The sequence below is a fragment of the Phoenix dactylifera genome, unplaced genomic scaffold (assembly GCF_009389715.1).
Source record: "Phoenix dactylifera cultivar Barhee BC4 unplaced genomic scaffold, palm_55x_up_171113_PBpolish2nd_filt_p 002379F, whole genome shotgun sequence".
NCBI classification, from domain to species: domain Eukaryota; kingdom Viridiplantae; phylum Streptophyta; class Magnoliopsida; order Arecales; family Arecaceae; genus Phoenix; species Phoenix dactylifera.
Window position 1 is genome coordinate 14740 of NW_024069610.1, and position 13431 is coordinate 28170.

Here is a 13431-nt window from a genome sequence, read left to right on the forward strand (position 1 = left end):
CCGAGGATAGCGTTGTAGGCCGAGGGAACACGGACGATCAAGAACCCGAGCCGCACCGTGGCTTCTGCGGGTGCAACGCCCGCAGTCACAGGCAGCTCAACGACACCTTCGGCCGAGATAGCGTCACCAGTGAATCCTATGAGGGGGGTGGATGTTTTGTGCAACAATTGTCTGGACAAGCTCATCTTTTGGAAGGCCTCGTAAAACAAAATATCAGCTGAGCTTCCACTATCCACAAGAACACGCCTTACATCATAGTTTGCCATAGTGAGGGAGATCACCATGGCGTCATCGTGGGGGGTCTGAACCCCCTTTACATCTTCATCACAAAAAGTGATTACATTACCGACCCTTTGCCTCTTTGCGACGGCTGCCCCTGACGCTTCAGTCGAGCCCCCTGCGTTCCTCTCGGGCCGGGGGCAGCCCCCAGTGATAGTGTGGATCACGCCCGCGACGGGTCGATTCTGCTCCCGAGGCTCCTGAGGGGCCGGGTCGGCCGGACGCGGGTCTGCGGGGGGACGTCGGTCGTTCACATATCGACCGAGACGCCCTCGGCGGATGAGAGCCTCGATCTCGTCCCGAAGCTGGAAGCAGTCTTCGGTGTCGTGGCCGTGGTCCCGGTGGTACTCACAGTACGCCCGAGAGGGCCTCCTCCCAGGAATCTTCTTCATCTGTCTCGGGACCGGGAGGTCCTCCCGCCCCTTGATTTCCATGAGGATCTGGACCCGGGGAGTCAGGAGAGGAGTGTACCGGTTGAAACGTCGGGGCGGAGAACGAGGGCGTAGGGCGCCGTGGTTCCTCGCCGGCGACAGGCTTCTGCGCCGACGTTGAGGCATCGGGCTCCTCCTCTGGTGTGCCTCTTTTCGCCTTTTCTTCCCGAGCTTTGGAGGGATCTCGGCGGCCTCCTTGCTCCGGTGGGCGGCCGCCTCCTCGGCGTCCGCATACTGGTTCGCCCGGGACAACAGCTCCGGGAAGCTCTGCGGCAGGCGTTTGTCCAGGGAGAAGGTGAGTCTGCCCTTTCGGAAGCCACGCTTCAGGGCTGAAAGAGCCACCTCCTGGCTCAGGTTCCGGACTTCCAGCGTAGCCTTGTTGAAGCGGGTAAGATAATCCCGCAAGCTTTCTCCCTCGTTTTGCCGGACATCAAAGAGGGAGTCGGAGACCAGTCGCCGCCGGCTACTGACGGCGAAATGGGTGATGAAGAGGCGAGTAAACTGGTCGAAGGACTGGATTGAGTTAGCCTCCAAGCCGGCGAACCACGCCCTTGCCGGACCACGGAGGGTCGCCGGGAAGGCCTTGCAGAGGAGAGGATCTGATGCTCCGTGGAGGAGCATAAGGGTCCTGAAACTCTCGACGTGATCCCGCGGGTCCGCCGCCCCGTCATAGGGCTCGATCGCCGGCATTTTAAACCCCGGCGGATTCGGGGTCCGCAGGATCCTCGAGGCAAGCGCCGGCTGGGAGGAGATCTCCAAGTCGGCGAAGGGATCTTTGGAGTGGCCCTTCAGGACCTGGAGTTGTCGGTGGAGATCGTCCACCCGCCGGTCCAGGGAGCGCGACCGATGGGCGGGAGACAAGGAGCACCGAGAGGGGAACCGACTGGAGCGCAGGTTCCTTGAGGACTGGGGGGTCTGGGAACGCGCCCGGGCCCGCCTCTTGTACCCCGCGCAGCTCCGATGGGAAGGTCCCGGCAGAATGGACCGTGCTCGAGAATCTTCCTCGCGCCGGCGCTCCTCCCCATGGGAGAGGAAGGAGCGCGGGTTGAGGAGGACAGGTGAGCGCTCAGGGAGCAGCGGCTCCTGGGCCCGCGGCGCCCGAGACATCACACCCTGCAGGTTCTGCACTGCCTCCGCGAGGGTGCGAACCTGCTGGGCTAACTGGTCAAACTGAGCGGCTTCGACCATCTGAATGGGAGGTGGAGCGGTGGAGTGTTGCTGAGAATGTGTTGGAGACGCAGCGGCCTCCCGGCCGGAGACGCGAGAGGCCCCGCGACCGGAGGCATTGGAAGCTCCACGACCACCTCGCCGTGCCATTACGATCGCTCTGAGATTCGTGCCCTCCTTCTAGCGCCAACTGTTGCTGGTGGTCCAAACCGAGAACGATTGGCACAGCGGTGTGAACGGGGTTCCGTTTGAGTTGCCTTGGTTGGTGTTGATTGCGCTCCACCTTCCACCGAAAAACCTGCAAGCAAGCCTCGCACCACCACTGGGGTAGCGGGGGCCCTCCGACGATCAAGTCAGAGGAGATTGGAGGATAAGGAGAGACAATAGTAGCAAGTAAGAGAATGCTCTGGAAGTTCTTGCTTACCCCCCCTCCTCCCCCCAGCCGCATATATACCAGGCTGGGGGTTCTTTCAGGGGGGTTCGTCATCGTGGGGCACGATGGAGCTGCCACTGACACGGCCGTTACAGGGCGTCGTGGGGCAGCGCTGGGTACGGCCATGACAGGGCGTAGTGGAGCTCCGCCTTGTACGGCTGTTACAGGGGATCGTGGAGCAGCGCCAGATACAACCGTTGCAGGGAGTAGTGGAGCAGGAGGCTGCGGCGTGCCTCTGGGGAATAGCCTGTCGTTATCGAGAGATGTCCGACTCGGGGTCGGGCTGCGGAGACGAAGATGTCCGACTCGGGGTCGGATTGCTGGATCAAGGGGCAGCCGACTCGGGGTCGGGCTGCGGAGCCGAAGATGTCCGACTCGGGGTCGGATTGCTGGATCAAGGGGCTGCCGACTCGGGGTCGGGCTGCGGAGACGAAGATGTCCGACTCGGGGTCGGATTGCTGGATCAAGGGGCAGCCGACTCGGGGTCGGGCTGCGGAGCCGAAGATGTCCGACTCGGGGTCGGATTGCTGGATCAAGGGGCTGCCGTAGTCTTCCTGGGCGCGCGTGCCGGTCACATGGGGCATGGTGGCTAAGTTCCCCCGTAACAGTTAGTAAGCCTGTGAAAACCAACTTGGGTTCGTTGTGATCCCGAGAAAACAGCGAGTTGGGTTGTGAACTCAAAAAAACAACTATACTATAATCAGGAGGATTATAGTGAAATTCCCAAGAGAGCTTGAAGAGTGGACGTAGGTGCAGTTGGCGCCAAACCACTATACTTTCATGTGTTTGCAATGCTTCTTTAGCTTACTTGCCTATTCATTCAGTTGCAATTCTAGTTAAAATTGTTTAGCTAGTTCTAACTTGCTTCATCTTCATCTTGCTAACTTTGATTAGAATTATACTCTTGATTGTAAGTTAGTTCCTCTGTTTAGATTATCTCTCTGCTATGCTTAACTCCATAAGTTGAATTCTCTGCTGCATGTTCTAATAAGTTGCGTAAGAAGGCCAGAGAATTTTTTTTTTATTTTCCCTAATTCTAATTCTTCGGAGGGAAAAATTCAGAGATATTAAAAAAAAACAATTGCTTAATTATAGTATTGATTTTGGGGTCTGTATATTTTGTGGTAATTGTGTCGAGTATTGTCCAACAAACTGTTTATCAATGACTGAAGAATATGAACTTTCTACTTCTAATCGTCACGAATTGAATTATAATAAAATTGCCTTCTTATTATTGTGTTTGTGATGCTTCCTTTTATTGTTTGATTTCCTCACTTATTTATTTAGACAAATGTCTGATTGAATTGCTTACTTAACTCTTATTCACACATCCTTTAGTTACAAGTATATTCAAATTATTTAACGAAGTTTCACTTGATAAAACTGTATTTATTGTATTGAATTGCATACTTGGGCAAACTTAGACTAATCTTTTATTGAGCTCATTTATCTGCTGCCTAATAGTTTTAATTTTGATTAGATTACAATTAATCTGTTGTTAAGTTTTGACTCAAAAGTTTAGAAGTAATTAAAAATTTTAAAAGTCCAATTTACCCTCCCTCTTGGGCTGCCACCTAGCCAGCACTTCCCAAACAGCTGATCAATCTGGTTGGCATCCTACCTAGCCCCATCCAGGCGAAGGAGATAGCGGACTTGAAGTCCGTCAATGACCTCGATGTTGACTATGGTCGGCTAGAGCCTCACCGGGAGAGAGTCCACCCAAGCGTCCTCTACCACATCTACACTCCATCAATCACTTATCAGACCTAGAGTTAGCCAAGGTAATGGGCACATACCTACAGATCTCCTGCCAATGATATAAGCACCGCTGGCTACTATGAGGTATATCACCAGGCTGTCGCATATCGAGCAATCAACGTCTCTTTTCTCATAAGAAGAGACTGTACCCCAGTCCTCTCTCACGAGTTGGCTAATAGATCGTCTCCCAAGCTAGCAGGTGCACACTGCAACATCCCCCATGTGATCCCATAGGAAGTTTTGGAGCAGCTACTCGATCCTTTATAGCATAATTTTTGGCACTATAGTGTTGAACATGAGGTAGACTGGTATAGAGCTCAGAACCAATTTCGTTAGGATAAGTCTACCCATCATAAATAACAAGATCGCCCTCTAGCCCTGAATCAACCAGAACCCACGATGATATTCGACATTTCGCTCGTGTATGTTTCTCGGTCTCGGGCCACCACCGAGATTGACGAGATCTCCGGTATTAAAAACCGTGTCTGAGATGCCGCACAAGGGATCGGCGGAACTCGCTTGCCATCTGCGGCTTCCTCTGCCTTTGAGCGGCCACGAGAGAAAGATGCAGAAAGAAGACGAAGCTGACGATACCCTCTTCTTGGACGAATCTTTCTTCGTCAATCGCGAGTAATAAAACCTTACTTTCTGGTTCCTTTTCCTTGATAATTTTTCTTTTTTAATTTATTCCACCGGAAAATGCTGAGTTTCTTTTATTTTTATTTTTATTTTTGCTTCTTCTCTGTTTTCATTTGGTTGCAGCTATGATCTCACCACTTTTACATTTGGGTCTCATGTTCTTAATCTCTTCTGCCTTCGTTCTGCTTCTAGTAAGTTTCTGTTCTTATAATTTTTTGCTTTGGAGTCATTTCTTGGAACTCTTATTTTTTGTAGTAGCATCGCGTTGGTTCGGCTTTGTTATTTGGGCCGTCAGAGGTCTAGTCTAATCTATTGGTTTAGTTATTGGCTTTTGTATAGCTATTCTATTTTGCATTGGAGTAGAGGTGGGAGTGGATTAAAAACCAATCAGTTTAAGATGGTTTTCAAAATGTCGAAGAAGGATAAGAAATTTCTTGGTCAGTACTGTTCCTTGATTTTAGGGATTTGATTTGTTTCAATTTTAGCTCGGTTTGTTTAGGGCTTGGCTGTTCTATCCGGAAGTGTTTGTGTTGGATTTAGATTAGAAATGATCACTGTGATTTTCACACTTAGAGGTAGAGGACTTATCAAGTTAAGTTTTTGTTCATTTATGGTTAATGATCGTCAATTATAGGTATTTTGCTAGGTTATGCTTCCTCAAGTGGTATTTTATTCATGTTATCATTATGGGATAATATTGTTAATATGGTCCAATAATATTGTTCATCGGTTATTCTTTTAATTTCTGAATCGGTTGAAAAAAATCATCAAAACTTTTCGAATACCTTGTTTCTTAATTTTTTTCCTGTACACTGTGATGTTTCCAATATGTTTAATCGATTTCTCTCCACTTTAACTGATATTCTATTCAAAATCTCTAGGGTTTTTCTGATTTTTGAATTTTATATGCTGAAGCACCAAATTGCTTTTGCTTCTGCAATTGAGTTAAGTTCTTCTTTTCTTGACTCTAATTAGGCTGGTGTAATTTTAGAGATTTCTCATCTCAAGGAAGAGCAAGAACTAGGATGCTGTTTCTTGTTATGTTGTTGAGAATTGAGATCAACTATCACGTGATCTATCGTATGAAGGTTGTTTACTGTCAGCACACTCTTGATGAACTGAAAGGGACAACCAGACATCAGTTGTTTTCTGTCAGCAAAGGTTTACTATTAAAATGGAACCTTGCCCAAGTTATTTTCCATGGATTCTGTAGCAACAAAAAGAATGTTTGTTCTTTGCTAATTGGCCACTTACCCTAATTGAGTTTCTGGAAGTATGGAACTGTGTCAGAAGTAGCTTTTCAGCCACACCACTAAGTAGGTGCATACGATAGCAGTTTGCATATGCTTAAAGAGGTGAACTGTATGAACAACTCGTATCCATCTGTAAATGGAGATTATTAACAGTATAGTTGACCTAGCATTCTGGGAGGAATCTAAGATGCTTCTTTCCCTTTTGCATGTTAGATGCAGTTTCTCAAATATTCAAGACTCATGGCTTTCTTCTAATGTATTCCAACAATCTGCATGGCAGCTGACTACGATCTTACAGGCCAATTAGTATGGCCAGGTGCAGTGTTGTTGAACAATTACCTCTCAAAGAATGCTGAAATACTTGAAGGGCATTCAGTGATTGAACTAGGATCTGGAGTTGGTAAGCTAATGACTAACCATGTCTTCTTTCTTTGAAGTTCCCACTTAAAACCAAAAATGTCATTTTTGTCATTTTCCAGGTATTACTGGCATATTGTGCAGTCGATTCTGCCGAGAGGTTGTCTTAACTGATCATAATGAAGATGTTCTTGAGGCAAGGTCTAAGCACCATCTGACCAAATTCTCACTGTTATTTGCTTTGCGATACTTGGTATCTATTTTCAGAGTTCAAATAAGTTGTCGAAACACAATGACAAAAACTATGCTTAAATTTAGATGATAAGTCTCTACTGCAGAAATAGATTCTCTCAACCTTTTAATTTGCCAGAGTGGAAGCATTCAGTAAATGTTGCATTTATGAAAGTTCAAATAATCAGTCAATAACTAATAAAAGTGTACTATATATAGATTGCTAACATTTCAAAATATCTTCTGTGTTGAACACCTTACCAGGATTCACATTTTTATGTCCAGTGATATTGTTCTTGTGTATTCTTCATTACATCCTCTCCTTAAGTTCTTCTTGTGATTTTTATATTCTGATTGTCAATAACTGGTCTTATTCAGATCATGAAGAAAAACATAGAAATCCATTTATCTTCTTCAGAACCAAGTTCTCCAGGTACGAGGTTTTAAGCTTAAAATTGCTGCATATTTTATTGCTCGTAAGTTACAAATTTTGAACAGTTTTGGTTGCAATCAAGAGAATCTCCCAGAAGCATGGTCATCTTATAACCTGACAGGGTGATTGTAGCTGAAACTTGTTGTCTTGCAGGTTTGACAGCTGAGAAACTGGAGTGGGGAAATAGTGTTCAGATCAGTGAAATCTTACAAAAGCATCCGGGGGGATTTGATCTAGTTCTTGGAGCTGATATTTATATCCTGGTTTTTTTTTTCTTTTCATTTTCCCCCTTTAACTTTCACAAATTATATGCTTTTAGTCCTTGACATTGTGCAAGCTTTCAACAGTCCAGCATTCCTCTTCTTTTCAATACGGTGGAGAAGCTTCTCCATTTTCAGGAAGGCAAATGCAGATTCATACTGGCTTATGTGTCTCGAGCTAAGAGGTACATTTTTCAATTTCATTCTGCATCTTTAATGACCTTGCCATTTTTGATTTGCAGGAATTAGTATATATTTGTTTCTTGTTGCTAACAGTTATGTGTATGTTTCAATATATAGTTGCTACATGTTCAAAATTGTTTAAGCTTTTGGAAGGGCCATATATATAACTGTTCATTATCTATAGCATTTCTAATCTCTGAACTTTCAATAATATCTTCTGTTCTACCAATAGCTTAAATTCCTCAACTACTTGGACAAGATTTCATCTGTATGCAGGTAATTCATGTACTTTTGGGATTATAATGATCATATTCAGAGATTATGCAGTTGCAAACTGGACTGGTATCTAGCTTATCCTATTTAATTATTCAATACACTTCAAATTAAGTAGCATAGTGAATTGAAATTGAAGATCAAAAGATCTATATATTTCACTGAAAGGGATTTAACATTATTAAAGCATCTGTGGCATTGATCATTTCTAATGATGTTTGGTGGAATCTAGCTTGTTTGCTGGGGGCTTTATGAGATAGCAGATTGAGTTATTTATTTCATATTAAATCGACCAAGCTGAGCTTCTTACTCAACTAGCTCACTGTTTTCAACCTAGGATTTGCTTAATAGGATCTTTGTTTTCTGATAGCTAGTTATTAGTTAATTTAGGAATCTGTAGAAGAAAAGGGTGAAGTTACTTAGTTTATTGGTATGCTATCGGTAGGGCTGTTAACGAGCCGAGCCGAGCCCGAGCCAAATTTTAGGCTCGGGCTCGGTAGGCACAACAAAGGCTCGGGCTCGGGCTCGTAAAGCCCATTTGCCCGAACCCGAGCGTGAGCCCGAGCTCTGGGATGGCGACCAGGGGATGGGGATGGGCGGGCGGGAGAGAGAAGAAAAAAAGAAAGAAATAAAGAAGAAGAGAAGAATGAAGGGAAGAAAGAAAGAAAGAAGAAAAAGGACTCGCCTCGTCGCGTGCGGCAGCCGCGGCCGGCTTCGGCCGCGAGCGCCGCCGGCACGGCGTCGGCCACAAGCATGGCTGAAGATGCCATTACATCCTACCATGGCTAGGCTGAGGGGTGCGGGAGATGGGAGAGTGCAGTGCTACAGCTGTGACGCTGTTAAAGGGGCGGTGACGTCTTTTAAGGGGTGTTTGATTGCTTTTTGCTGCGGCGAGTAACAGTGGCATATCTTTTGCTTGAGGGAAGAGGGGGGAGCGCCAGAGTTTCCCATCGCTACACCAATATCGAAGCACTGGTCCTGTACGGCAACTGGGTGTGAGCTTTTAAAAGCTAGCAAGTGCGGGTGGGCCCGTGGGGGGAGGGAAGAGGGAAAAAAAGGCCAGGGAACGTCGTTCGATGCCCAGATCAACGCCGTGTTCGCGGCCATGTCTGCCCTCAAGTACAACGACGTTAAAGTCGTGGTCTCTGAGACGGGGTGGCCATCGAAGGGGGATGCGAACGAGACAGGGGCGGGGGTGGCGAACGCGGCGGCTTACAACGGCAATCTGGTGCGGCGTGTGTTGTTAGGGAACGCCGGGATGCCGCGGCGGCCGTAGGCGGACCTGGACGTCTGCCTGTTCGCCGTCTTCAACGAGGACCAGAAGCCGGAGCCCACCTCGGAGAGGAACCATGGCCTCTTCTACCCGGAAAACCAAATCCAAAGCCGTGCGGAACTGGCTCGGCCTGCTCCGTGCTTGATACCAGGCAGTGAAGTTGCGAGCCCAAATGGGCTTGTGAGCTGCTCGGGCTCGAGCTCGGGTTTAAATGAACTTCATTTTAGGCTCGGGCTCGAGCTCGTTTGACTAACGGGCCGAGCTCGAGCCGAGCTTTTACCAGGCCGAGCCCGAGCCAAGCCCGAGTAGCTCGGCCCGTTAATAGGCCTAGCTATCGGAAATTTTCTATAGGTACCGTCTAGAATTAGGTCAACAATTACGAATAAGATTACTTGGAAACCCTCTTTAGGAGGTTATTACAGTGATCTGATTAACATACGAAATCTAGAGGACGGACGAATGAAAAAGATATGGTGGAATTTTCCATCACAAAAGGGCTATGTAAAACAACTATTATAATAGAAATGTTATGGTATTTATCACACTGCGTTCTAGCTTACTGCCATATATAAAAATATCAAAGTTGAATCAAATCCTGATTCTGGTTCCATTTAAACTCATACTATCCACTTGAAAAAGACTCTTATATCTATCCCAACTTTTGGATTTTTATGTGAAACAACTAAGCTCAATCACTTCCTCTCAAGGATCGTTTTACCAGTACCGAGGCTTGTACTGGTTGCTTGGCAGTATGGTTCGGTACGCCCCCATACTGTTTTGGGCCGGGCCCGTATTGACACAATAGAGAGGGTGGGGGAGAGGGAGAATGGGAGAGAGGAAAAGAGAGAGGGGGAATGAAGGAAGAGGGATGTTGCCCAAGGTGACAAGCCAAGAGGGGGGGTGAATTGGTTTTTCTAAATTTTTAATTCCTTAATTGAGTTAATTGATGAGTGAGTGATTTAGTTAATATTGATTGAGTGCGTGTAGTGAAGTTAGAACAATACACAATGCAAACACACAAAAAGTATAGTGGTTCGGTGCTCTCCTAAGCACCTACGTCCACTTCCCAAGCGATCCCTTGGAAATTCACTATAATCCCGTGGATTACAGTTGGATTGTTTTTCGGGCTCACAATCCAAAAATCTTTACACTTTGGTTTTTCAGGATCACCAAAAATCTATGTTGGTTTTACGGGCTCACCAACAAACCTTCACCGTTAGTTTTACGGGTTTACCAACAAACCTACACCGTTGGTTTTACGGGCTCACCAACAAACCTTATAAATTGATTAAGAAGAAGAAAGTTGAAACTCCTATATGAGCAAATATAACAATTATGAGCTACAAAGAAGAATTTAGAATATAGTTATCGCTTTGATAAGGCTCTTCTCTTCTTTGTCAAGATTGCTTCACTCTTCAAGAGTTGGTGGAGCTCTTAATGCCTCTTAGAATCTGCTCAACCACTTCCTTTTGGCTCTTTGAATAAAGCACTTGATTGAAGAAGGCTAGGGCTTGCTTTTTCTTGAATGAACTTTGATTTGTTTGCAAAAGATGCTTTTCTCTGATGAATAGTGTCACTTTAAATACTTTTCCACATCTTTTGGTCACTTCCCATTGGTCAGATTTGAAAAACTATCCGTTACTAGCCGTTGGGAGGTCAAAAAGTACTTCTGCAGAACTAGCTGTTATGCCTCTGCCCGTGCTGGGGTCAACCTAAACTTTCCTAGGGTCGACTCAACTTACTGTTCATCAGACTTGGGGTCGACCCAACTTCCACTGGAGTCGACCCCTGCTACAGTGGGGTCGGCCTTCTCAGGAATCACAGAACCTTATATTTTCGACTGTTCTCACTGGGGTCGACTCAAGCTTTCTTGGGGTCGACCCATACTACAGTGGGGTCGACTCAAACTCCATTGGGGTCGACCCTCTCAGGGATTCCAGAGACATGGTTTTTTGAGCATATATCCTTGGGGTCGGCTCATGTTCAGATGGGGTCGGCTCCATTGGGGTCGGCTCAAGTATTCCTGGGGTCGGCTCAAGGAAGCTTGGGGTCGACCCTCTCAGTAAATTTCAGAGAGTTGTTTTCTTGAGGCTTGAAGCTGGGGTCGACTCAAGCATACATAGGGTCGACTCCACTTACTGTTCATCTATGCCATTTTTGCAGGGGTGTGCCAGATGGTTCCATGGTGTGCCAGGGTCGATATGTTGGGGTCGACTCAATCCATACTTTGCTGCATCTTAAGGTTAGATTAATCCATATAATCAATGAAATATATTTTAAGCAAGTTTGAGTGTATGCCACGGTAGAGCTACATACTCTTAACAATGAAAATCACTGTTTTGCCCTTAAGAGTATATTTCACTTGAAAACTTGCTGAATTAGAATTAAGAATTCTCTATCCCTTTTCTATTACAAATTTTATCTCGTTGTTAATTATTGGAAGACATCTTGATCTCATTCTCTTAATATATCGAGGGTGTCGTATTCATTAGTGATGTATCACGTTAAATTGTATCATTAATTTGATATTTTCTCAATGGTTGTGTCAATCGTCGAAATAACACTATCATCCTCAATCTTCCCCTTTTTGATGATTACAAAACATTGAGTATGAACAGATTGATACTTATATTAAAATTAGAAGTTTTGTTTTAGAAAGAGTTCAAGTTGCTGAATTTCAGCTTTTCAAATTTGAAAGTGAAGACTCCTCTTTCATCCAGATATTGCAAATTAGAACTTTTGATTTTCTTCCCCTTTCTTTTGTATTTTATTAAGGATGAAACTTCAAAAATTTGAGATAAAGCAAGAGTTTCAGGTTATATATCGAGGCATGAGAAGTATGTGCCAAATTCAGAAATTTTGATTGAAAATTCAGACTTTCTTGTTTTAAAAATTTTCATTGTTACATATTGCTCTTCCCTTAAGTGAATATTATCTCTTCTTATAATTTCCAAACTTATTTCATTGTTACATATTGCTCTTCTTAAGTGAATATTATCTCTTCTATAATTTTCAAACTTGTTTCTCCCTCTATATTGCAACTTCTTTCTTTTCTTACTTCTTCCCCTTTTTGTTATCATCAAACGAGTGTATAGCAATAGACAAGTAGAAGCAGTAAATGATAAAAATTCAAATTTTACTGATCAAAATGGAACATTGTAGTACATTAATGCCAAAAGTACAATGTTCTTCAATTAAGGTGCAAAGTACATCAACCAAGTAAAATGCATATGAGAACTAGATAAATCCTAGGCACTAGTCATGATGGACTTCTGTAGTGCTAACATCGGGCCTAGGAGGAATCTAAGGGCTATGATCTAGTCCTCATCCTCCTAGCATAAGTGGCGAGGGGAGGTCGAGCCTGATGGGACTGAGTCTAGCATGGACCTCGATGAGCTGGGTGACTCTGTGCCGAAACCTCCGACTCAGCTGCTCGGGGCACAGATGGACCATGAGCCTCTCTCTCTCTCTGTAATGCTCTCACCTAGTCTCTGAGGTCTCTAATCTCAGCAGTCATAATATCCATCCTGCTCATCATCCCATCAGAGAGAGTCCTCACCTGAGCTGACACAAGCTCAGTCATCCTACTCCAAAACTCATCTGTACATCCCGTAGGTATGGATGATGAAGGTCCAGCCTCTGAAGGTGCTGTAGGATGATCCGCAGGTATCTCATGCTCAGGGACAGAGTCTCCAATCTCTGGTGTATCACCCTCCGGTGCATGTATCCCTACACCTCCACGCACCCACTGACCGTCCACCTTCTCATAACCCATGCGAACTAAGGACCGTGCAGTGTAAGTGTCAGTAAATAGCAGATGCCTGGATATCTCTCCCTCCACAGATATGTCATGCTGTCGGAATATCGGGGTGAGTATCATACCGTAGGGCAAGAAAACTCTCGATTTGCAAATGGCCTCTCTCATCTGTCTGATCATCATAGCTGGAAGATTCAGGGGAATACCCTGAATGACATGCTCCATAATGACCATATCTCGCTTAGATATGTGATCAAATCTCCCACTCTTCGGAAACAAAATCCAATCTATGAAGTTGTGCAACAACCTCATCTTAGCTGATAGAGAGCTAGCTATTACATTTTCGGAGTAGTCAAAGTCATCTCTTTCAAAGATTATCTGTAGAGCCCTCAACTTGCTCTCTGGTCTTTTTGGTGTGGCTCCTTCGCAGGGGAGATGAAGCAACTCACTTAGGCTTTCTTCGGAGACACGAATCCGCACTCCTCGGACCTCAGACACAAGCCCTCCCGGTTCAACTTTTAGGAAGGCATAGAACTCACGAACTAAGCCCGGGTAGGTCACCAAATCTAGGAGCAAAGATACTCCCATCCTTGCCTTCGGATCCAACCACCCAACCGAAATCCTTCTTGATCCAAAAACTCAGAATGGATCCTTCTTCCCCGTGGTTACCGGTCTTCCCGCATATTTAGCAAGTTGAACTGAAG

General features: G+C 45.5%; 1 protein-coding gene across 2 annotated transcripts; it reads left to right on the forward strand.

The window, feature by feature from the left end:
- Positions 1-4223: 4223 nt before the first annotated feature.
- On the forward strand, positions 4224-7779 carry LOC120109559 (protein N-lysine methyltransferase METTL21A-like). 2 transcript variants are annotated; one of them, XM_039123292.1, is made up of 8 exons: positions 4224-4698; positions 4831-4898; positions 6241-6360; positions 6440-6513; positions 6927-6981; positions 7135-7244; positions 7329-7426; positions 7701-7779. In XM_039123292.1, exons 1-8 carry the CDS (start codon positions 4493-4495, stop codon positions 7702-7704), a joined length of 735 nt encoding a protein of 244 aa, XP_038979220.1. In that variant the 5' UTR covers positions 4224-4492; the 3' UTR covers positions 7705-7779. The 2 variants fall into 2 exon arrangements, with proteins under 2 accessions (XP_038979220.1, XP_038979219.1); XM_039123291.1 differs by having other exon boundaries at positions 7135-7236; positions 7318-7426; positions 7701-7719.
- The last annotated feature ends 5652 nt before the right edge of the window (positions 7780-13431 follow it).

Bases quoted from the DNA above. Each gene is read 5' to 3' on its own strand.
- LOC120109559 (XM_039123291.1), top strand. From the start codon at position 4,493: ATGTTTCTCGGTCTCGGGCCACCACCGAGATTGACGAGATCTCCGGTA. The intron at 6,361-6,439 runs GTAAGCTAATGA...GTCATTTTCCAG, and splicing joins TGAACTAGGATCTGGAGTTG to GTATTACTGGCATATTGTGC. The intron at 6,514-6,926 runs GCAAGGTCTAAG...GGTCTTATTCAG, and splicing joins ATAATGAAGATGTTCTTGAG to ATCATGAAGAAAAACATAGA.